Source organism: Podarcis cretensis (genome assembly GCF_951804945.1).
Source record: "Podarcis cretensis genome assembly, chromosome: 18".
NCBI classification, from domain to species: Eukaryota; Metazoa; Chordata; class Lepidosauria; order Squamata; family Lacertidae; genus Podarcis; species Podarcis cretensis.
In genome coordinates, this window is record NC_137188.1 from 12,626,825 (window position 1) to 12,652,220 (window position 25,396).

Genomic DNA, 25,396 nt, shown 5'->3' on the forward strand with positions numbered 1-25,396 from the left:
AATTGTACGTCCTGGCTGGCACTTTCATTTAACATAGCACCACCTCTCAATTTTCCATTTGCCTCCCACACACCCAAACCGTCCCCCCCCCACCAGCAAGAGAGGATTATTCCACTGGCCATACTGGTTTATACTTTGGTATTCTCCTGGGACAGAGCTAGGAAGGACACAGACTTATCCTCAGCTTAAAAATTTGGCACATAGGTGGCCCAGCGGGAAGGTGGCCGCAGTCTGCGCCATTCTCCCTGAGCTGCTAGCTTTCTGCAAATCGGGGAGGGCCGCTGGTTTGTGCATTCAAGCACACTATCCTTCATAGCAAATGAACACTAACTGAGAGGACTGGGCTGTCTCTCTCCTCTCTTTCCTCTTCCTCTATCAATAATAATAATAATAATAATTTATACACCGCCCATCTGGCTGTGTTTCCCAGCCACTCTGGGCGGCTTCCAGCAAAATATTAAAATACAATAATTCATCAAATAGTAAAAGCCTCCCTAAATAGGGCTGCCTTCAGATGTCTTCTAAACGTCAGGTAGTTGTTTATCACCTTGACATCTGATGGGAGGCCGTTCCACAGGGCGGGCGCCACCACCGAGAAGGCCCTCTGCCTGGTTCCCTGTAACCTCACTTCTCGCAGGGAGGGAACCGCCAGAAGGCCCTCGGAGCTGGACCTCCGTGTCCAGGCTGGACGATGGGGGTGGAGACGCTCCTTTTAGGGCTTTCAAGGTCAGCACCGACACTCTGAATTGTGCTTGGAAACGTCCTGGGAGCCAATGTATGTCTTTCAAGACCGGTGTTATGTGGTTCCGGCGGCCGCTCCCAGTCACCAGTCTGGCTGCCGCATTCTGGATTAGTTGCAGTTTCCGGGTCACCTTCAAAGGTAGCCCCACGTAGAGCGCATGGCAGTAGTCCAAGCGGGAGACAACCAGAGCATGCACCACTCTGGTCAGACAGTCTGTGGGCAGGGAGGGTCTCATCCTGCATCCCAGATGGAGCTGCCCTGGACACAGAACTGACCTGTGCCTCCATGGACAGCTGTGAGTCCAAAATGACTCCCAGGCTGCACACCTGGTCTTTTGGGGGCACAGTTGCCCCATTCAGGACTAGCGAGTCCATCACACATGCCTACCCCCTGTCCTCCAGTAGGCCAATGTAACACTCATTCTTCCACCCAGGTGTGGTTCAAAAACCGACGGGCCAAATTCCGCAAGAGCCAGCACGAACCGAAGAAGAAGCCCCCCAGGACCGACGACCCCCCTGGCATCCTTGTGGGAGGAAGAGGAGCGACCGCGACGGACCGGCGCCATTTGGAAGCACCTCGGATGTGGACCACATCACAGAGCGCTGTGCCAGGGAAGAAACAGCTTGTCGTTGCCGTAGCAGAGGACCACATGGGCGCCGCTCTGAGGCCTCTCCTGGGGGGTGCCCAAGCAGTTTCTGGCGCTGCCCCCCTGGACCCCACACCCCTGCAAAGAGAGACCAGGAGGAGGCAGGATTTGGGACTGTGGTGTGGGTCTGCATTGCCCCTGCAGGCTTATTGGCTGAGCACGTAGGCGAAAAGAGTCTGGGATTTCCCCATTCACAACCTGAATAATAATAATAATAATAATAATAATAATAATAATAATAATTTTTTATTTAGACCCCGCCCATCTGGCAGGGCTTCCCCAGCCACTCTGGGCGACTTCCAATAAATATTAAAATATTGTAGTATATCAAACATTAAAAGCTTCCCTAAACAGGGCTGCCTTCAGATGTCTTCTAAAAGTCTGGTAGTTGTTGTTCTCTTTGACATCTGGTGGGAGGGTGTTCCACAGGGAGGGTGCCACTACCAAGAAGGCCCTCTGCCTGGTTCCCTGTAACTTGGCTTCTCACCGTGAGGGAGCCGCCAGAAGGCCCTCAGAGCTGGACCTCCATGTCCGGGTAGAATGATGGGGGTGGAGACGCTCCTTCAGGTATACTACACCGAGGCTGTTTAGGGCTTTCAAAGTCAACACCAACACTTTGAATTGTGCTTGGAAACGTACTGGGAGCCAGTGTAGGTCTTTCAAGACCGGTGTTATATGGTCTCGGCGGCCACTCCCAGTCACCAGTCCAGCTGCCGCATTCTGGATTAGTTGTAGTTTCTGGGTCACCTTCAAAGGTAGCCCCACATAGAGCGCATGGCAGTAGTCCAAGCGGGAGATAACCAGAGCATGCACCCCTCTGGCCAGACAGTCTGCGGGCAGGGAGGGTCTCATCCTGTGTACCAGATGGAGCTGCCCTGGACACAGAATTGACCTGCACCTCCATGGATAGCTGTGAGTCCAAAATGACTCCCAGGCTGTGCACCTGGTCCTTCGGGGGTGCAGTGACCCCATTCAGGATGCAGGCCGCATTTTGCTCTCCAAAGTTGCAAAGCCGTAGGCCTGTGGGTGCAGCAACTGCCTTGCATGCAGAAGGCCCCAGTTTATTTTAAATATTACAGTGGTCCCTTGGTCCTCAAACGCCTTGGTCCTCAAACAACTTGGAAGCCAAACACTGCAAGCCCGGAAGTAAGTGTTCTGGTTTGTGAACTTTTTTCGGAAGCCGGACGTGCTCCAGTTTGAGTGCCACACTTCCGATTTGAGTGTTACGCTGAGGTCTGTCTGTTTTTGCTATTTATTTTGCATTTTTGTGGCTCTTTTTTGTTATGTTTTTGTGACTGTTCAGCTACTGATGGATTGTGTGACTGCAGTACATTGTTGATTGCTTTCATTTCATGGATCAATGGTCACGTTAGATAGTAAAATTCATATTAAAGTGCTGTTTTAGGGGTTGTTTTTAAAAGTCTGGGACAGATCAATCCATTTTGCATTACTTTCTAGGTGGGCAGGAGCAGGGACCAAGCAATGGGTGCTCAAACCGTGGACCTTCTGATTGGCAAGTTCTAGGCTCTGTGGTTTAACCCACAGCGCCACCCGCGTCCCTAATCGAAGAATGTAGATTCCTTCAAAATTATAGGAAGGGCTTTCTATGCCAGCTAAACCATTTCCTTCATTTGGTGCAGGGATTTTTACTTTCAATATATAAAGGGGACTCTCTTATTTTTCCCCCACCCACACCCACACATGCACATCACATTTAATTGTTTCTCCAATAAGTGGAGGAGAGGAAATAGGAAAACAGCTTCTATAATTCAGGGACTGTTCCTGGAAAACTGGGACACACTCAGAGGGGATGGTTGTTGTTGTTGAGTCGTTTAGTGGTGTCCGCCTCTTCGTGACCCCCTGGACCAGAGCACGCCAGGCCCTCCTGTCTTCCACTGCCTCCCGCAGTTTGGTCAAACTCATGCTGGCAGCTTCGAGAACACTGTCCCACCATCTCGTCCTCTGTCGTCCCCTTCTCCTTGTGCCCCCCATCTTTCCCAACATCAGGGTCTTTTCCAGGGAGTCTTCTCTTCTCCTGAGGTGGCCAAAGTCTTGGAGCCTCAGCTTCAGGATCTGTCCTTCCAGTGAGCACTCAGGGCTGATTTCCTTCCGAATGGAGAGGTTTGATCTTCTTGCAGTCCATGGGTCTCTCAAGAGTCTCCTCCAGCACCAGAATTCAAAAGCATCCATTCTTCGGCCATCAGCCTTCTGGAGGGCATGGTACTATGCGTTATGAAATGAGTGGGGCCACAGCCTCAAAAAAAGAGGAGATTGCAAGAGCTGCTGATTCGGGGAGAATTTGGAAAGCCTTCCTGGTGATGAGTCAACGGCAGGCATGTGGGAAAGGTTTGCTGCTGCTGCAGGCGGTGAGTTGCAAATTGGCCCATGCAAATTCCTGAGTGTGCAGAGGAGGCAGAGGTGTCCTCACCTGGGCTTGGCCAGGAGGATACACTTCCTGATTGTCCAGTTATCCTCCGGGATTCTGAACCGCAACAGGGGGCAGGTCGCTATATATATAATTTGCCCTGTGTGCCACCAGCAGCCAGCAGCCCAGGACTGCTCTCAAAGGAAGGATGAGGCCTTAAACAGGAAAGGGTTTCTGCTACCCAGCGAAGGATCAGCGAGGGGACAATTTCCCCTGTCCAAAGAACACCTGGGTGTGCTTTTTTGGCGTATTTTGCGTTTGCTGCTGAAGCTGAGCGATGAGGGCCAGATCGGGGACCGGAGTCGAGGCTTCTGGCGAGAAGCAAGAGAAACCAGGTGAACCCCAATCCACACACCATTGCTTCACCCCCCCCCCGAACCATAGCTGTCAAATTTTCCCTTTTCTTGCAAATATTCAGAATAAGGGAATTTAAAAAAGGGGAAACATTGACACCTATGCCCAGAATTGATCTCCTGCTTTCGTTTTGGCTCACGTCCCATTAGTGCAGGGACGGGGAGTTCCGAATGCGGCCCCTCGGGACCTCTCTATGCGGCCCTCGAAGCACTGGGCTTTCTCTTCTTTCTTTTAATTTTAGTTTTCAGAGTTTCAAAAAGAAAAACATTTTTTTACACACACACTCACACACTTGTATACTTTAAACCATAATCAATATCAGTACCTTCATAGGGTTGCCTGAATCTCCGGTTTAGACCACAGCACCATCTGAAGTTTACTTAATGAGAAGAGAGGGCCGAGGCCGTGAGAATTCCCTTCCATCCTTTTTTTTTTTTTTAAATAATATTTATTAAAAATTTTCCAGAATAAAAAGGAAAGATAGCAAGAAAAAAAAGAAAAAACAAATACGATTTACACTTGGTTTCAGTGGCATCTTTCCCGGACTTCCCCCCCCCTCCCCCTCTTGTATTCCATTTCCCTTAAATTGATTCCACAGATTCTTACCCCAAATTTTAAAACCTTATTTGTAATTTTAAATAACCCATTTATTCCAAATTAATTTATCTTATTTATCTTAATGAACCATTTCTCCTTATATTTTATATAATTCCCTAAGATCGACCCCATTTCCCTTCCACGAATTCCCCTATTTTCAAACAACAAACATGAAAAAAGAAAAGAAAGAAATAATATATAATTTTACAGCCTTTGGATTCCAAATCTCCCCCCCCCCCATTCCCCAGTTCCAATCCCCAAAGTTCATCCATTGTCTACTGCCAGCCTGGTGTATCCACGTCTATATCTCAACTCCACTTTGCCGTCTTTTGATAGCTTTTAATTTCAGAAAGTCCAATCTCGAAAAAACTCTCAGAAAAAGTCATTGTTCTTCCATCCAGACCTCTATGTTTAAGAGTCTAACTTAAATTCTATTTCTTGGTCCTTTTAAAGTCTGGATGTTCCAAATACTCCGGCTTCAAATTTGGTCCAGCTCTTATTCCTCAGGTTGCTTTTTCCTGTTCTGCTGCAGAAACCTTCTAATTCAGAAACTTCTTGTTCTCCACAGAGGCTTTTGTTATTCAGGAACATAACTTGCGTCAAGTCCCTTCCTTTCTTCAATAGATAAATCCATTGTCTCCTTTAGTATAGAAACCTCTGTAGACAAAATAATGCTTCGTTTTTGCAGCTTTCCCAAGAGATAACAGATCCTGCTCAAATTCATAGTATTTTTCCACTTGCTGCTACTGTTGCAATGTCCCAGCCTCCCTCTAGAGGGAATATGGTAACTTAATTTCTTTCAAAATCAGACCCAAAAGTCAAATAACTTGTTGCCTTTATTTCCAATAATTTATGTCCAAATTGTAACAAATCTAACCAGCAAAGCCATCGTAACAAAGTTCTCTTTTATTTTCCTGCTTTGACAGCTACTTTGGCAGCTGTCAAAGTTTCTGTGTCTCTTCACCAGTCTCTCATAGCGGATCGTTCCCGGTTCCCGGGGGGGTTGCATTTTAGTTCCCGCAAATCAGTCTTCTCCTCCAGCACAATTATTGTAATTTCCCTTCATGAAGTTAAATTTTTTTTTCAGGTAAACAAGTTCATCTCTCGATCTTAATTGTCAAATCCTTGCGTTGAGCCATCTACAACGGGGGGGGGGGGGGGCGGACTTCCTTTTTGCACTCCCCCCGCTTGCTCCAAATTCAAAGATCAAATTTCCCTTTTAAGTCCAATCAATTTACTCACGGGTTGTTCCTTTTAGTCCAAATCCGAAATTTTCAAAGAAGAAGTCGTTGCTCTCCGCCGAATGGCATGCGGCTTCGCTGGGCAGGGGAAGCATTGGACTCACAGCACCACACCCCCCCCGTCACCCGCTCCGCAGCCTTTAAAAAGGCTCCTTCGCGGGTCGGGGGGGCGCAAACGGTGCCCGCCGAGTCACCAAGTCCATGGGCATCTCCGCCCATGGTTTTTGAGGGTCCCCGCATCGCCGGCACGGCAGGACCCGACCCCTACCCAGCCGACTCCCTCCGGAGCTCGGAGAGAATTCCCTTCCATCCTGACAAGACTTGCCTTTAGAGAAAGAGTGAAATCTATCAGGTAAAGGTAAAGGGACCCCTGACCACTAGGTCCATTCAGGGATGACTCTGGGGTTGCAGCGCTCATCTCGATTTACTGGCCGAGGGAGCCGGCGTACAGCTTCTGGGTCATGTGGCCAGCAGGACTAAGCCGCTTCTGGCGAACCAGAGCAGCTCATGGAAACGCTGTTTACCTTCCCGCCGGAGCGGTACCTACTTATCTACTTGCACTTTGACGTGCTTTCCAACTGCTAGGTTGGCAGGAGCAGGGACCGAGCAACGGGAGCTCACCCCGTCATTGCGGGGATTTGAACCGCCAACCTTCCGATCGGCAAGCCCTAGGCTCTGTGGTTTAACCCACAGCACCACCCGTGTCTCCTGTTGTTGAGTTGTCCAGATATTTCCCCAGACGGTTTCCACCCGGATGTTGTCTACCAGTGCCGAATCCCGGCGATGTCCGAACGGCAGTCCTAGTCACTGGCAAGTTCCAGCAGGGTTTTGTTTTGTTTTTTTGCTGGTAGGGCGGAAGGCTGGGAGTCCATCAGCAGGTGGCGCCATTGGGGAATGAGAGGCCAGAGCAAACTTATTCCAGCTTTGGCCCCTTCCTCCTCCTCCTCCCTGCTGAGTTCTGCAAGGGCTGAGTTCTGCAAGGAGGAACGAACCACCTTCTGGACTGGCCATAAGTAGGTAAGCAGGCAGAGAGGCTAAGTTTGTCGTCCCGTTTGCCCTAGACTAGTGACCAGCAACCGCTGAGGGACAGCCTCACATGAAAGTCTCATTTCTTTATCCTATTGCCCAGGGTTTTAGCAATAACCATGGGCACAACAGAAACACTGGGGAAAAGGGGGAATCTTGGTGATATCACCACACATGCCATCGTCTCAAAATTGCTTCGTGTCAGTGCATTACTTTACGTGCGAGGAGGGGCGGAGAGATGTAAATGAAAGCCGGGGCAGTCTGGGGCTGCTCTGATTCAGGGAATTAATCCTGGTTAAACCCTAATTAAGAGGGAGAGGAATGCAGAGGAGAGGGAGAAATTGCAAAAAAAAATAAGGAATGTGAAAATGGGCCATTTCTTTGGGTTGTGTCATATTCCGTAATGATAATTTTATTATTAATATCCCTGCCCATCTGGCTGGGTTGCCCCAGCTGCTCTGGGCAGCTTCCAACATATATAAAAACATGTTCTTGTTGTTTAGTGGTGTCTGCCTCTTTGTGACCCCCCTGGACCAGAGCACGCCAGGCCCTCCTGTCTTCCACTGCCTCCCGCAGTTTGGTCAGACTCATGCTGGTAGCTTCGAGAACACTGTCCCACCATCTCGTCCTCTATCGTCCCCCTCTCCTTGTGCCCTCCATCTTTCCCAGCATCAGGGTCTTTTCCAGGGAGTCTTCTCTTCTCATGAGGTGGCCAAAGTCTTGGAGCCTCAGCTTCAGGATCTGTCCTTCCAGGGAGCACTCAGGGCTGATTTCCTTCCGAATAGAGAGGTTTGATCTCCTTGCAGTCCATGGGACTCTCAAGAGTCTCCTCCAGCACCAGAATTCAAAAACATTAAACGTTTAAAAAAACCCAAAAGCTTCCTTATCCAGGGCTGCCTCCAGATGTCTTCTAAAGGTTGTTGTAGTTTGGCACAGGAGTCGCATAACAGAAAACATTAAAAAATGACTTCCCTGTACAGGATTGCCTTCAGACGGCTCGTGGGTCCAACTCCAACATTTCTCCGATGAAAATAGGGACATCCTAAGGAAAAGTGAAAGGGGACGCAGGTGGCGCTGTGGCTTAAACCACAGAGCCCAAGGCTGCCGATCAGAAGGTTGGCGGTTCAAATCCCCGTGACGACGGGAGCTTGCTCGATCCCTGCTCCTGCCAACCTAGCAGTTCGAAAGCACGTCAAAGTGCAAGTAGATAAATAGGTACCGCTCTGGCGGGAAGGTAAACGGCGTTTCCGTGTGCTGCTCTGATTCGCCAGAAGCGGCTTAGTCCTGCTGGCCACATGACCCAGAAGCTGTACGCCGGCTCCCTCAGCCAGTAAAGCCAGATGAGTGCCACAACCCCAGAGTCAGCCACGACTGGACCTAATGGTCAGGGGTCGCTTTACTTTTACCCAACCTAAGGCCCGGGGACCAGATGCGGCCCAATCGCCTTCTTAAGCTGAACGTTGAGAGATGCAGGGCAGACAAAAGAACAGGATGCAGGGTTGACTCAGCAGCCAGGCTCCTCTGATCATCTTCTGAGGAATGAGATCGGCACCAGATGTGAACCTGGTTTGCAGGCGGTTGAGGCGTGGTCCAGGTGAGCAGCTCAATTAAAGCCGTGAGCGCCGAAACCAGTTCAACGCTTCCTTGCCGGGTTTCCAAACAGATCGGCTGTTGCTCCGCCACGGAGCAGTGGCTTTTCCCCAGAAGCCAGAAGCGAGATTTAGTTACCCTTAAAGGCAAGACGGAACAGGAGCCACCCTCCCACGGTTTCGCATGGGCCTGTTTAAAAATGACTCCCTGCCACTTGGGTTTCCCAATCAAGTAGATCGGAGAATCTGATTGAAATGTGCAATGCAGCTGCCACGTAAGTCTTTCTCAATTAATAATAATAATAATAATAATAATAATAATAATAATGTATTTATACCCTGCCCATCTGGGCAGCTCCCAACCAAATATTAAAAACACAATACAGCATTAAACAGGGACACGGGTGGCGCTGTGGTCTAAAGCACAGAGCCTAGGACTTGCCGATCAGAAGGTCGGTGGTTCGAATCCCCGCAATGACGGGGTGAGCTCCCGTTGCTCGGTCCCTGCTCCTGCCAACCTAGCAGTTCGAAAGCACGTCAAAGTGCAAGTAGATAAATAGGTACCGCTCTGGCGGGAAGGTAAACGGCGTTTCCATGTGCTGCTCTGGTTCGCCAGAAGCGGCTTAGTCCTGCTGGCCACATGACCCGGAAGCTGTACGCCGGCTCCCTCGGCCAATAAAGCGAGATGAGCGCCGCAACCCCAGAGTCGGCCACGACTGGATCTAATGGACAGGGGTCCCATTACTCTTTATCTTTTACAGCATTAAACATTAAAAGCTTCCATAAACAGGGCTGCCTTCAGATATCTTCTAAAAATCTGGTAGTTGTTTTTCTCTTTGACATCTGCTGGGAGGGCATTCCACAGGGCGGGCACCACCACCGAGAAGGCCCTCTGCCTGGTTCCCTGTAACCTCACTTCTCTCAGGGAGGGAACCGCCAGAAGGCCCTTGGAGCTGGGCCTCAGTGTCCAGGCAGAACGACGGGGGTGGAGACACTCCTTCAGGTCTACTGGGCTTCTGTAGGATTCTGTGATTCTATGATTCTATGATCTGCAAGGCAAATGTGACAATCATTCATCCTTTTGCTTAAGCATCTAATCTCTGGCGGATGCAACATTCTGGACCAGACAACTGCTCCATCTAGAGCACACATGCAGAAACAGCAGCCCAAGAATCTGGGTGGCTTCCAACATAAACAAAAACACAATTAAGCATGAAGCAATTTTTTAAAATCTTCTAAGGGTAGTAGAGTTACTTATCTCTCCTTAGCTAGGAGGTTCGCATAACTCCATCCCCTCCAACATTTCTCCAATGAAAGTAGAGACGTCCTAAGGAAATGTGGGACATTCTGGGGTCAAATCAGAAACCGGGATGGCTTCTGTAAATCCGGGACTGTCCCTGGAAAATAGGGAGACTCTGAGGATCTGTATTATTCCTGAAACTGCCTCCCAGAGCCGTCCAGATCTCCAGGTCCCTTTTGTTGTTGTTTATTCGTTTAGTCATGTCCGCCTCTTTGTGACCCCCTGGACCAGAGCACGCCAGGCCCTCCTGTCTTCCACTGCCTCCCCCAGTTTGGTCAAACTCATGCTGGTAGCTTCGAGAACACTGTCCCACCATCTCGTCCTCTGTCGTCCCCTTCTCCTTGTGCCCTCCATCTTTCCCAGCATCAGGGTCTTTTCCAGGGAGTCTTCTCTTCTCCTGAGGTGGCCAAAGTCTTGGAGCCTCAGCTTCAGGATCTGTCCTTCCAGTGAGCACTCAGGGTTCTGATTTCCTTCAGAATGGAGAGGTTGGATCTTCTTGCAGTCCATGGGACTCTCAAGAGTCTCCTCCAGCACCAGAATTCAAAAGCATCCATTCTTTGCTCCTTATTCCTCAAACTCTCTCCCAGATCCCTTAAGTGACTCTCCCAGGTTTCCAGCACTCTTAAATGACTCCCTTGTCACCTCTTATTCTTGGATCTCCTGTCCAGACCCCAAACTATCTCCTGACCCCCTAAACTCCTGTCTATCCCTATTTTCCAACTACAGTGCTACCTCGGGTTACAGACGCTTCAGGTTACAGACTCCGCTAACCCAGAAATAGTGCTTCAGGTTAAGAACTTTGCTTCAGGATGAGAACAGAAATCATGCTCCAGCAGCGCAGCAGCAGCAGGAGGCCCCATGAGCTAAAGTGGTGCTTCAGGTTAAGAACAGTTTCAGGTTAAGAACGGACCTCCGGAGCGAAATAAGTTCTTAACTTGAGGTACCACTGTATTCCAAACCACACTGCCCATTCTCCCTAATCCCATTGGGATTCCTCTGAGTAAGATTTAGGTGTCCTATTGTATTAATTCTGTGCCAGACCTATTTTCACACCAGTTGTGTTTCGGGCTGTTCAGATCAGGAGTTCATTTTGTATTTACAGTGGTACCTCGGGTTAAGTACTTAATTCGTTCTGGAGGTCCGTTCTTAACCTGAAACTTTATTAACCTCAAGCACCACTTTAGCTAATGGGGCCTCCTGCTGCCGCCGTGCCGCTGGAGCACAATTTCTGTTCTTATCCTGAAGCAAAGTTCTTAACCTGAAGCACTATTTCTGTAACTTGAAGCTTATGTAACCCGAGGTACCACTGTATTTGCCTTCTAGCGTACAATTCTTCATTGTAATATGAAGTGCTGGAAGGCCATGCGGCATCCACAATACAGAGCAGAACGGGAAAATAATTTTCACAGGGTATAAGGACTCTGTCCACCTGCAAAACTGTCAGCAATGTCCAGGCAACACGGAATCACTGTTCAGTGCTGGACATCATATTTGCTGAATACACGAAGCTTCACAGCTTGTCTTTCAGTGTACAAAGTCTGATCCCTTGCTTCATTTAAAGATTCTTAGAGACTTTGAGACTCAAGATTTCATTTTGTACTTGTTATGGTTTGGAGGAATTCTATAGGTAAAGGTAAAGGGACCCCTGACCATTAGGTCCAGTCGTGGCCGACTCTGGGGTTGCGGCACTCATCTCGCTTTACTGGCCGAGGGAGCCGGCATACAGCTTCCGGGTCATGTGGCCAGCAGGACTAAGCTGCTTCTGGCAAACCAGAGCAGCGCACGGAAACGCCGTTTACCTTCCCGCCAGAGCGGTACCTATTTATCTACTTGCACTCTGACGTGCTTTTGAACTGCTAGGTGGGCAGGAGCAGGGACCGAGCAACGGGAGCTCACCCCGTCATTGCGGGGATTCGAACTGCTGACCTTCTGATCGGCAAGTCCTAGGCTCAGTGGTTTAACCCACAGCGCCACCTGCGTCCTGAAGGAGTCTATTGCGTATGTACATGATCATCGTGTTGACTAGACGTTGCTGACGTTCTCTTTGCAACACAGGGGTTTGTTCAGTTACTTATTGCTGCACCTGCGAAGCTGGACAGAAAGGGCTTCGCCGCAGTGGGCAGCAAGGAGTTAGCTGGGTCTGCGGTCAGAATCAGACCGCTGAGAAAAACAGAGTGAAATATGATCATGCAAGGCTTGTGCAGAGAGAAGAGGCAGAGGCACTACGTCAGAGCAAAAGCACTTTGTTCTGCCTTTCCAATCCATGGAGGGTTTTGGCTAGCATGTAGAGTGGAGAGGTAAGGCAGAACAGTTCCTTGTTGGGTCAACTGCCCAATCCACCACCTGCCAACTCTCTGAAGCAAGTAGACTCCGTCTGTTTCTTTGGATTGAAACTGAGGACATGCCATGCAATTCCAGTTTTGCACGCGAAAGGTGTTAGCCCATTTTGGGGTGTGCATCAAACCCCACTGGATTTCTGTAAGGTAAAGGTAAAGGGACCACTGACCATTAGGTCCAGTCGTGGCCGACTCTGGGGTAGCGGCGCTCATCTCGCTTTACTGGCCGAGGGAGCCGGCGTACAGCTTCCGGGTCATGTGGCCAGCAGGACTAAGCCGCTTCTGGCAAACCAGAGCAGCACACGGAAACGCCGTTTACCTTCCCACCGGAGCGGTACCTATTTATCTACTTGCACTTTGAGGTGCTTTCGAACTGCTAGGTTGGCAGGAGCAAGGAATGAGCAACGGGAGCTCACCCCGTCATTGCGGGGATTCGAACCGCCCTTTTAAAAATATAGCTCTGTGTGTTCCTCAAAGCACTGGGCACTTGTGGTTGGTGACAAATTGAGCTTCCTCATGCATTGGCACATAGGAAAATTCACTCCCACGGGAGGCAGTGAGAGCCAGCAATGTGCATGGCTGAAAGAGAAGATTAGGCAAACATCTCCTCCAACGTTTCTCCTGTGAAAATAGGGACGTCCTATTCCATCCCCTCCAATGTTTCTCCCTTGAAAATAGGGACGTCCTATTCCATCCCCTCCAACGTTTCTCCCCTTAAAATAGGGTCGTCCTATTCCATCCCCTCCAACGTTTCTCCTGTGAAAATAGGGACGTCCTATTCCATCCCCTCCAATGTTTCTCCTGTGAAAATAGGGACTTCATATTCCATCATCTCCAACATCTCTCCCCTGAAAATAGGGATGTCCTGTTCCATCCCCTCCAACGTTTCTCCCCTGAAAATAGGGACATCCTATTCCACCCCCTCCAACGTTTCTCCCCTGAAAATAGGGACATCCTATTCCATCCTCTCCAATGTTTCTCCCCTGAAAATAGGGACATCCTATTCCATCCCCTCCAACGTTTCTCCCGTGAAAATAGGGACGTCCTATTCCATCCCCTCCAACGTTTCTCCCCTGAAAATAGGGACGTCCTATTCCATTCCCTCCAACGTTTCTCCCCTGAAAATAGGGACATCCTATTCCATCCTCTCCAACGTTTCTCCCCTGAAAATAGGGACGTCCTGTTCCATCCTCTCCAAAGTTTCTCCCCTGAAAATAGGGACGTCCTATTCCATCCCCTCCAACATTTCTCCCCTGAAAAGAGGGACGTCCTATTCCATCCCCTCCAACGTTTCTCCTGTGAAAATAGGGACGCCTATTCCATCCCCTCCAACGTTTCTCCCCTGAAAATAGGGACGTCCTATTCCATCCCCTCCAACGTTTCTCCCCTGAAAATAGGGACGCCTATTCCATCCCCTCCAACGTTTCTCCCGTGAAAATAGAGACGTCCTATTCCATCCCCTCCAATGTTTCTCCCCTGAAAATAGGGACATCCTATTCCATCCCCTCCAACGTTTCTCCCATGAAAATAGGGAGTTATGCAACTCCTTAGCCAAGCAGATAAGTAAACACACAACTTTTAGAAGACATTTGAAGGCAGCCCTGTAGAGTGGCGTTTTTTAAAAAAATATTTAATGTCTGACTATGTTTTTATGTATGTTGGAAGCTGCCCAAAGTGTCTGGGACAACCCAATCCGATAGGTGGGGTATAAATAATCAGATTATTATTGTTATGGAACAGGACATCTCTGTTTTCACTGGTGAAATGTTGGAGGGTTATGTTGTGTGTTTGTGTGACTGAGAGAAAGAGAGGTGGAAACTGGAGCCGTGCTGATGAATAGCTTGGCACAGGTAGACTATCCCGGTTCACAGAGGCTCCATTTACGGATGCGAAGCGCAGGGGAACAGCCTCCACGTGTGTGAAAGCCGGTTCGATTTTGCGTGTGGGTGTTTTGTGTGGGCACAACCCCTGGCAGCATGCCAGCCGGGCGCGGGAGAGGTGAAAGAAGATACCTTACACCTGGCTGGAAAGGATTTCTCTTCCGTGGAACAGGTGAGTGAGTCTTGCAGGTATCGTCATGGGAAAGGTGCTGGCAGGTGCGGGTTTGGAGAGAGAGAGAGAGAGAGAGAGAGAGAGAGAGAGAGAGAGAGAAGAGGCGAGACAGGGAGACTGGGGAGAGTGGCACTCCTTTGTCAGTCAATGCAGATTTCAAGGGCCGCCCAGGTATCTTGACAGTGTCAGCCTCTCCTCTCTGCCACATCTAGCAAATCGCTCGAGGGCCTCTGAGGCATCCCTGGCAGAGGGCATATCTCACCTGGCCCCAGGGAGGGAAGCAGGTAAGGTGTGCCAACTACTGGCTGCTAAGGAGCTGCCGGGTTTTGAGCTGCGCCCTTAATGAGGACCCTGGGGCAGTCGGGAGAGAAAAATAAACGAGGAAAATGGAGATAATTTCGTCCCCACCGCCCTAAGACCTTAAGAAGTGGCTGGCTGGCTGCTGGATCGGGACCTATCTAAGTCCAGGATCGTGCCTCTTGGCGGCCGAGTGGATGTCTCGACGGGGAGCCCCGCAAGCAGTGAGAAATTTTCTACTTTTATTCAGGTTTTTTGAGCCGTTTGGGTACAATCGGAACGGTTGAACCATGCAAAATGCAAGGATACGGAGGTTGATTTTGATAGCCGAGAGGAGGGAGGGAAGGAAGTCGCTAGGCTCTGAAGACGACGACGATGCGAATGTATATAACTAGATGGAAAATAAATCAAAAGTGTATCTAAAAAATAAAGCCCGCAAGCAGAATCGGACTGCAGCAGTGATTTACCCCTTTGTGCCCACAAATGGTGCAAAGCTCTTTTTTTCCTAGGGAAAAATTTGGGGGAACGCACCACGAAGTTTGTTTATTGAGGGCCCCGTTTCAGTGCCATCCAGGCAGTGGAGAAATCTAAGATGCGGTTACTGTATTTTTTGCTCTATAAGACTCACTTTTCCCCTCCTAAAAAGTAAGGGGAAATGTGTGTGCGTCTTATGGAGCGAATGCAGGCTGCGCAGCTATCCCAGAAGCCAGAACAGCAAGAGGGATTGCTGCTTTCACTGCACAGCGATCCCTCTTGTTGTTCTGGCATTTGAGATTCAGAATGTTTTTTTTCTTGTTTTCCTCCTCCAAAAACTGTGTGCATCTTGTGGTCTGGTGCGTCTTATAGAGCGAAAAATACGGTAGTAAACTCTAGGAGACAATGATCAGCATTGGACACGGCCTCAACTTTACCGTTTACAGATATAGGTGGGACATTAGGTGTATTAAAAGGAGGAGGAGGAGGAAGAATTATTTGGTTTTTAGAAAGTTAAGGGAACTCAATTCACCCTGAGTTCCTCCTCCAAAAATAATAACCCCGGTGCAATCCATGTGAGTTTGTCAGGGATTGTGGGAAATAGATGACTCATCAGAGCAGGTTGGAGTGATTCTGCAATTACAGGATTCTGTGATTGCGAAGGAAGGGAGTTGAGGATTCAGGTAGGCTGATGTTGACATGGTTTCCAGGTAATGAAAGGCGACGTTTAGTTTTTTTTTTAAATAAATGTTTATTAGAGTTTCGAATTTAATACAAAAAACAAAAATACAGAATTACACAATTAAAAAACAAAAACAAAACACATATGATTTCCAATACTTATTTCTATTGCCTTGTTTCTCGGACCTTCTCTCACCTCCCCCTTTTGTATTCCAGTTCAAAACTTAATTCAGCAAATCCTTTTTGTAACTTATTATAACTTATTTTAACTTATTACTCCACTTTTACATTACAGCTGGAAACCACTTGATTTCTGTCCAACAACTTTCTAACATTTTACAATATTTCTGCAAATAATCTTTGAATTTCCTCCAGTCCTCTTCCGCCGACTCTTTTCCCTGGTCTCGGATTCTGCCGGTCATTTCTGCCAGTCCCATATAGTCAATCATCTTCATCTGCCATTCTTCCAGAGTGGGTAGATCTTGTGTCTTCCAATATTTTGCAATCAATATTCTTGCTGCTGTTGTTGCATACATAAAGAAGGTTCTGTCCTTCTTTGGCACCAAATGGCCGACCATGCCCAGGAGAAAGGCCTCTGGTTTCTTCAAGAAAGTGTACTTAAGTACCTTTTTCAACTCATTATATATCATTTCCCAGAAGGCCTTAATCCTTGGGCACGTCCACCAAAGGTGAAAGAATGTACCTTCAGCCTCTTTACACTTCCAACATTTATTATCAGGCAAATGATAGATTTTTGCAAGCTTGAGCAAGGCGACGTTTAGGACTGGCAAAAGGAACTGGATATTATTGGGCTGGAGACAGTGTTTGTCTCTCTGTGTTTTGGGGCCGTTGCAGGAATCCTAAGATGTAAAAACAATAAAATAAATGTTCATAAACACACGGGGTATTCTGAAATGCAACCCTGAATCCATTTTCGACTATCTTAAATGACCCCGCAGTAGAAGGAATTATCTGGGGAAAAAATCGGTTTTGTTTTTGTTTTCAATATGTCAGTCTTGTTAAATAAATAAACTGCTATCAGCTGTTTGGGATGAACTGCAAAACCGGTCCGGCAAGTATCTTTTAAGCAGAGCATCTTCTGTCCATCAACAGGTGTAAATTTGTGAGCAGGATTCAAAAGGATGACCCAGAACGGTCAAGTGAGGGCAATCAGCAAACATTTACAGATCTCTTGGCAGACAAGAGAGAAGCCACACTCTCAAATTTCTGTTGTAGACGGCCTTTTTCTGCGACACCATACTCTCCAACGTTTCTCCAATGAAACTACAGTGGTACCTCGGGTTAAGTACTTAATTCGTTCCAGAGGTCCGTACTTAACCTGAAACTGTTCTTAACCTGAAGCAGCTAATGGGGCCCCCCGCTGCTGCCGCGCTGCCGCCGCACAATTTCTGTTCTCATCCTGAAGCAAAGTTCTTAAACTGAAGCACTATTTCTGGGTTAGCAGAGTCTGTAACCTGAAGCGTATGTAACCCGAGGTACCACTATAAACCCTCCCTATACAGGGCTAAGGGAAGCGGGTGGCGCTGTGGTCTAAACCACTGAGCCTCTTGGGCTTGCCGATCTGAAGGTTGGCGGTTCAAATCCCCACAACGGGGTGAGCTCCCGTTGCTCGGTCCCTGCTCCTGCCAACCTAGCAGTTCAAAAGCACGTCCAAGTGCAAGTAGATAAATAGATACTGCTCCGGCGGGAAGGGAAACGGCGTTTCCGTGCGCTGCTCTGGTTCACCAGAAGCGGCTTAGTCCTGCTGGCCACATGACCTGGAAGCTGTGTGCGGACAAATGCCAGCTTTTGGTTTGGGAACGGAATTTCCGGAACAGATTAAGTTTGAGAACCAAGGGACCACTGTATTTTTTTTAAAAATGCAACGTACAGAGTCTTCTAAAGGAAACACACACCCCAACAGCCCACCTCCAGCTGAGACACTGAGTCCACCCATCTCCCCCTTGTTTTATGAGGCATGACGGGGACAGATTGAAATTTGCCCATTCAAAGGACTGGTTAAACATCAAAGAGAAAAATTATCCTGCGGAATCAGGCCAAATGCCTTCTCTGTTTACCAGAATCTTCCAGGTCCGTGTGTGTGTGTGTGAACTTTTCAGTTCAAAGATCTCCAGAATTCTTTTGCTGGGATTCCTCTATTGCAGGGGTCAGACTGGATGACCTCTGGAGGGACCCATTCAATTCCACAATTCTAGGATTCTACGAAATGCTGTTACAGCAGCTTGAAAGCAGCATAAGGTGGGACCCAGTTTTTAACATTGTTTAAAATGCCCATTTCCCCATAAACCTGTTAGGCTAGTTTATACGTTCAGCATCCTTTCTGGAATAAGTTAACTTAATGGACCAACTTTTCTCTCTATTATTTTTATTATTTTTATTATCTTTATTACATTTTAAAAAAATTACAGAGAAAGCATGAATTAAGCATGACATCCAAATATTCAAAAAGAAAAAGAAAAATATACGGAAAAAGTAAAAATATAAAAAGGAAAGGAAAAGGAAAAAGAAAGAAAAATGATAAATAATAAAAAACGAAAAAGAACGAGTCGAATGCACAAAATTGTTCAAAGGATACAAAGCGAAATGCTGAAACGAGCTTTTGGTATTCGCGAAAGATAAGCGGAATATTGTGTAGAATGCGTCAAGTATATGGTTCTTCTCGTCGCTGCTGCTAAGGGGTGGCGAATCTGACCCAAATACATGACTGGTGCAGTCTGTCTAATCTACCTCTCTGTCTATCTCTTTGATTTCTAGGGACCAAAATGGCCAGCCAGGATGACTCCAAATCCCAACAAGGTAGCTGAGAACTTGAGCTTGCTTCTTTCCTCTTCCCTCCCAAACCGCTTTCCATTTATGTCATGGTTTTTTACATTGTAAGCCTGAGGATTCCTTCCTTCCTTCCTTCCTTCCTTCCTTCCTTCCTTCCTTCCTTCCTTCCTTCCTCTCTCCCTCTCCCCCTCTCCCTCCCCCTCTTCCTTCCTTCTTTCCTTCCTTCCTCTCCCCCTCTCCCCCTTCCTTCCTTCCTTCCTTCCTTCCTTCCTTCCATCCTCCCTCCCTCCCTCCCTCCCTCCCTCCCCTTCCTCTCTCCTTCCTTCCTTCCTTCCTTCCTTCCTTCCTTCCTTCCTTCCTCCCTCCCTCCCTCCCTCCCTCCCTCCCTCCCCCCTCTCCCCCTTCCTTCCTTCCTTCCTTCCTTCCTTCCTTCCTTCCTCTCCCCCTCTCCCTCTCCCTCTCCCTTCCTTCTTTCCTTCCTTCCTCTCCCCCTCTCCCCCTTCCTTCCTTCCTTCCTTCCTTCCATCCTCCCTCCCTCCCTCCCTCCCTCCCTCCCTCCCTCCCCTTCCTCTCTCCTTCCTTCCTTCCTTCCTTCCTTCCTTCCTTCCTTCCTCCCTCCCTCCCTCCCTCCCTCCCTCCCTCCCCCCTCCCTCCCCTTCCCTTCCCTTCCCTTCCTTCCTTCCTTCCTTCCTTCCTTCCTTCCTTCCTTCCTTCCTTCCTTCGCTCTTTTTCCCTCCCTCCCTCCTTCCCTCCCTTCCTCTCTTTCTCTCTCTCTCTCTCTCCCCCTCTCCCTCTTTCTTTCTTTCTTTCTTTCTTTCTTTCTTTCTTTCTTTCTTTCTTTCTTTTTTCCTTCCTTCCTTCCTTCCTTCCTTCCTTCCTTCCTCTCTTTCACGATTTGTAAGCGTGGGGTTTTTAAAAAACAAAAAGAATAATAAGAACCAGTCTTTAAATTACATATATTAAGAGTGAGACAGAGACCTAGCAAACGGTCTCTGTGAACCTCAAACTAAGCGCTCCAGATTAATTGGAGGGGTGGGGTTCTGGAGCTCTCGTGATATCCCAGGGTTCTAGACTCCTGTCTGCTTTGGTTTATAGACCTCACTTGCTATTTCAGGGTACTAGGCTCATTTGTGCTCTGGGCACCCATTTCCCCCTTTACGGTTCTAGGTGCCTCTTGGGTTCTAGATCTCTCTAGCTGTGTTCCCGGCATCTCTTTTCTATCATGGGGTTCTAGACTGTTCTCTGCAAACAGTGCTACCTCTGAGGTCTTCTTCCCTACCTCTCTTTGTCCAGATTTTACCTGGATCGTGAAGGCAAATGACCGGGCATACCACGAGCAGTTTCACACGACCTACGCCTGGTGTCTGAAGAAGAAAAAATATGCTGTAAGGAAATGGAACCTCTGTTTTATTGATCTTGTAGTTTATGGGAAGTCCAGTTCCGTCCCCTTCCCCAAACCCTCAGTGCTTACTGCAAATTACCGTATTTTTTTGCTCTATAAGACTCATTTTTTCCCTCCTAAAAAGTAAGGGGAAATGTGTGTGCGTCTTATGGAGCGAATGCAGGCTGCGCAGCTATCCCAGAAGCCAGAACAGCAAGAGGGATCGCTGCTTTCACTGCGCAGCGATCCCTCTTGCTGTTCTGGCTTCTGGGATTCAGAATATTTTTTTTCTTGTTTTCCTCCTCCAAAAACTAGGTGCGTCTTGTAGTCTGGTGTGTCTTATAGAGCAAAAAATACGGTATATTTCCTTTTCTTAAGCAGCAGATTCACTGCAGCTAGGACAAAACATGACTCGGTTCTAGAAGGGGCCGGCCTAAGCGTTAGGCAACCTGCAGTAACAAAATCCTTAATAATAATAATAATTTATTTATAGCCCGCACATCTGGCTGAGTCTCCCCAGCCACTTTGGGCGGCTCCCAATCAAGTGTTAAAAACAGTCCAGCGTTAAATATTAAAAACTTCCCTAAACAGGGCTGCCTTCAGATGTCTTTTAAAGATAGGATAGCTGCTTATTTCCTTGACATCTGAAGGGAGGGTGTTCCACAGGGTGGGTGCCACCACCGAGAAGGCCCTCTGTCTGGTTCCCTGTAACCTCACTTCTCGCAATGAGGGAACCACCAGAAGGCCTCGGAGCTGGACCTCAGTGTCCGGGCAGAACGATGGGGGTATCGACACTCCTTCAGGGATACTGGACCGAGGCCGTTTAGGGCTTTCAAGGTCAGCCCCAACACTTTGAATTTTGCTCGGAAACGTACTGGGAACCAATGCAGACCTCTCAGAACCGGTGTTATGTGGTCCTGGCGGCCACTCCCAGTCCCCAGTCTAGCTGCCACATTCTGGATTAATTGCAGTTTCCGGGTCACCTTCAAAGTTAGCCCCATGGAGAGCGCATTGCAGTAGTGCAAGCGAGAGATAACCAGAGCATGCACCACTCTGGCCAGACAGTCCGTGGGCAGGTAGGGTCTCATCCTGCATACCAGATGGAGCTGCCTCTGGACACAGAATTGACCTTCGCCTCCATGGACAGCGGTGAGTCCGGAATGACTCTTAGGCTGCGCACCTGGTCCTTCAGGGGCACAGTTACCCCATTCAGGACCAGGCAGTCCCCCACCCCCGCCCACCCCCTGTCCTCCCCAATATTGATTTATTGATTTATTAGATTCATATACCCAGTGCTTTTCTTCTGGTGGGATGCAAGGGCACGCATGCCCCTAAACATTTTGCGAATCTAACGGGAGAAGAAACTAAACAAAATTAATTTTTTACTTTCTTCTCTAGCACACTGAAGCGCCAGTTCCGTTGCTACGCCTGATGGCGGCCTTTTGCTATATTTATTTTCCCCCATTTGAACTATAAAACAGTGGTTTTCTTAAGTCAAAATGAGAGTACCCCAAATTTTTATTTTTAGAAAAAAGCACTGCATATTATCTCCCTTCATCCAAAGTTCTTAGGGTGGTATGCAGAATAAAATACAGGATAAAAACAAGTAAATAAGTAAAAACGAAACAGCAAAACAATACCTTCCATCTTCCCATAGACACATTGAATATTAATCAGACCAAGGCCTGGTTGAAGAGGAAAGTTTTTCACGGCGTGTCTAAAAATATATAATGATGGCGTCAGGCGAACCTCCCTGGGGAGAGAATGCCACTAACTTCTCAATATTAGTTGCCTTCTCTCATTTTAGAGCTGCGAGGTGCTGATATGTACAGTCACAATCGAAATGATTAAAAAAAAAAAAACCCATTGCAAATCAGGTTAATTATCTAAATTTACAGACTCAGCTGTTTGCAATGAGTAAATCGAACAGAAGCCATTGAAACAGTTGGACGCAATGGAACGCTTTGAGCCGTTTCCCCCAAAATTCAGCAGAAAACGCAACTTGGATTGTCTCCTTGCAAACATCTGAAAGTCTGTCCCTTTTATGACTGGGTACACAATTTTCTCCTCTTAGGCAAAGACCATAAGACGACCTGGTTGGTCGCTAGATTCTGCGTGCAGATTTGCAGGTGCAGACCACCTCCCCAAAATAAATTAGTTTGCAAGAAAAACAGTCAAAGTCGGCCTCCAGGGCCAATTTGTACGGTAGCCCAAATTTTTAGGTCTTTATGTGTTTATGTGCTTATCCTAGATTTTAATCTTTCAGCTGTTGTTGTACACTGCTTTCAATGTCTATTTTATTCCCGTGAAAGCAGTCCCAGTTGTGCTTTTTGAGCTTGTATTTGACCGTGATAAATTATCATGATGAACAGCAGAAAGTCTGCAAATTTCAATTTGCCATGGGGGTGTTGAATAATTTCGATTGCAACCGTCAATTTCGAAGAGCTAAGCAAACACAACTTGCTGACCCCATTCGTGCTTCCTTCTGGTGGATTTTGGGAGCGCACAGTTTTTTCCCAGTTCCCCCAACTGATTTGATAACTCGAATAAGTCTCAGAACACACACTTTTATTTTTATTTTTTTGTCCTTCCACCTTCGTTTTCAGGGCAACGGCATTAAGACGGCCAAGTATAATGTCCTCACTTTCCTCCCGCTCAACTTGTACGAACAGCTTCATCGGCTGGTTAATTTATACTTCATCTTCATCATCCTCTTGCAGGTAATGGGCTTCTCATGTATTTGGGAACGGGGGTGTCCCAGAGAGGAATTCTGGAGCAACCCATTGGGGGGGGGTCAGTCAGTGACCCCTATTGCTTCAAGCATCAAGACTGGGAGATCGTAAAAGAAACAGATGTAAAATACAGCAGTACCTTGGTTTTCGAACGTCTCCGTTGACGAACATTTCGGTTTACGAATGCCACAAACCCGGAAGTACAGTGGTACCTTGGTTCTCAAGCTTAATCCCTTCTGGAGGTCCATTCCAAAACCAAAGCGTTCCAAAGCCGAGGCGCGCTTTCCCATAGGAAGTCACGCAAAATGGATTAATCCGTTCCAGACTTTTAAAAACAGCCATTTAACGTGAACTTTACTATCTAACAAGAACCATTGATCCATAGAATGAAAGCAATAGTCAATGTGCTGTAAAGGTAAAGATAAAGGCACCCCTGACTGTTAGGTCCAGTCGCAGCCGACTCTGGGGTTGCGGCGCTCATCTCGCTTTACTGGCGAGGGAGCCGGCGTACAGCTTCCGGGTCATGTGGCCAGCAGGACTAAGCTGCTTCTGGCGAACCAGAGCAGTGCACGGAAACGCCGTTTACCTTCCCGCCGGAGCGGTACCTATTTATCTACTTGCACTTTGACGTGCTTTTGAACAACTAGGTTGGCAGGAGCAGGAACCAAGCAACGGGAGCTCACCCCGTTATTGCGGGGATTCGAACCACCAACCTTCTGATCGGCAAGTCCTAGGCTCTGTGGTTTAAATAACACAGTATTGTAGATGATAAAAATTAAAACTAATTTCCCCCCCCCTTACCTGGACTGATGACGGTCATTGTTTGGATGGGGGGCTTTTATCCATTTCCGCAGTCACCCAGTCAATCCATCAGCAGCTGAACTGGGTTCCACACCATTGTGAGAAATCTCCGAATAGTCACTGTTCTTGGCCTGTCTTCTGTTTCAGACTGTTCCCCAAATCTCCACGCTTCCATGGTTCGCTCTCCTCTTCCCCCTCACGCTCCTGCTTTCCATCAGAGGCGTCCGAGACCTGATTGATGACATTGTAAGTATGGGTTGGCACATTGAAGACCCCTCATAGATCTCTCCCCTACAAATTTAATCTTATCAGGGTTCCCTTTTTAGACAATATAGGAACAGGGCTTTTAGTGCTTTTAGTTGGAGGTTGGGTGGCGGCTAACAGATTGAGGTTGAATCCTGACAAGACAGGAGTACTGTTTGGGGGGGACAGGGGGCGGGCGGGTGTGGAGGACTCCCTGGTCCTGAATGGGTTAACCGTGCCCCTGAAGGACCAGGTGCACAGCCTGGGAGTCATTTTGGACTCACAGCTGTCCATGGAGGCGCAGGTCAGTTCTGTGTCCAGGGCAGCTCCATCTGGTCAACAGGAGGAGACCCCACCTGCCCACGGACTGTCTTGCCAGAGTGGTGCATGCTCTGGTTATCTCCCGCTTGGACTACTGCAATGCGCTCTCCATGGGGCTGCCTTTGAAGGTGACCTGGAAACTACAACTAATCCAGAATGTGGCAGCTAGACTGGGGACTGGGAGCAGCTGCCGAAACCATATAACACCAGTCCTCAAAGACCTACATTGGCTCCCATGATGTTTCCAAGCACAATTCAAAGTGTTGGTGCTGACCTTTAAAGCCCTAAATGGCCCAGTATCCTTGAAGGAGTGTCTCCACCCCCAACGTTCAGCCCAGACACTGAGGTCCATCACTGAGGGCCTTCTGGCGGTTCCCTCCCTGCGAGAAGTGACTTTACAGGGAACCAGGCAGAGGGCCTTCTCGGTGGTGGCACCCTCCCATCATGGAAGTTGTCAAGGAAATTAACAACTACCAGACTTATAGAAGACATCTGAAGGCAGCCCTGTTTAGGGAATCTTTTAATGATTAATAGACTATTGTATTTTAATATTTTGTTGGAAGCCACCCAGAGTGGCTGGGGAAACCAGCCAGATGGGCGGGGTATAAATAATAAGTTGTGGTTGTTGTTGTTGTTAGTCTGCACGTCCTGGGAATTTATGTAGGGCAGGCAGGATAAACCTGACCTGTATGTCTATATAGTAAGGTAAAGGGACCCCTGACCATTAGGTCCAGTCATGGCCGACTCTGGGGTTGTGGCGCTCATCTCGCTTTACTGGCCGAGGGAGCCGGCGTATAGCTTCTGGGTCATGTGGCCAGCATGACTAAGCCGCTTCTGGCGAACCAGAGCAATGCACGGAAACACCATTTACCTTCCCACCGGAGCGGTACCTATTTATCTACTTGTACTTGACGTGCTTTCGAACTGCTAGGTTGGCAGGAGCAGGGATCCAGCAACAGGAGCTCATCCCGTCATTGCGGGGATTCGAACCGCCGACCTTCAGATCTGCAAGTCCTAGGCTCTGTGGTTTAACCCACAGCGCCATCCGCGTCCCTTGTTTATATAGTACTGGCAATGGAAATAACTGTTTTCCTCTCCTCCTTTCGCTCCACAGGGCCGTCATCATAGCGATTGGGAGATCAACAGCCGCCCCTGCGAGATTTTGACGGGGAAAAGGTGAGAAAAGGGGCAGGCATTTCAGGGCGCATTGACTGCCTCTGAGAGGGGGAACCAGCCCCTGCCCTTCACCCTCGCTCTCCTTTACAGTTGCTCAGCCCCACGGAGGTCCTCTGTGGCAAGGGGGGGTGGGGGTGGAGGGTGTCAAGCCACAGCATGAGCCTCTTCCCTTTTGTGTGCACGGCTGTTTCC

At 48.3% G+C, this 25,396-nt stretch overlaps 1 protein-coding gene across 1 annotated transcript in view; it reads left to right on the plus strand.

Moving 5' to 3' along the window:
- Positions 1-3,959: 3,959 nt before the first annotated feature.
- Positions 3,960-25,396, plus strand: part of ATP8B3 (ATPase phospholipid transporting 8B3) — a gene marked incomplete at its 3' end in the record, with an annotated part of 58,374 nt that continues 36,937 nt past the window's right edge. The window contains exons 1-6 of the mRNA XM_079961125.1: positions 3,960-4,148; positions 18,536-18,577; positions 19,844-19,935; positions 22,538-22,651; positions 23,612-23,710; positions 25,143-25,204. Coding sequence (XP_079817251.1) covers positions 4,091-4,148; positions 18,536-18,577; positions 19,844-19,935; positions 22,538-22,651; positions 23,612-23,710; positions 25,143-25,204 — 467 coding nt within the window. The 5' untranslated portion in view covers positions 3,960-4,090. The remainder of the gene's footprint in view (positions 4,149-18,535; positions 18,578-19,843; positions 19,936-22,537; positions 22,652-23,611; positions 23,711-25,142; positions 25,205-25,396) is intronic.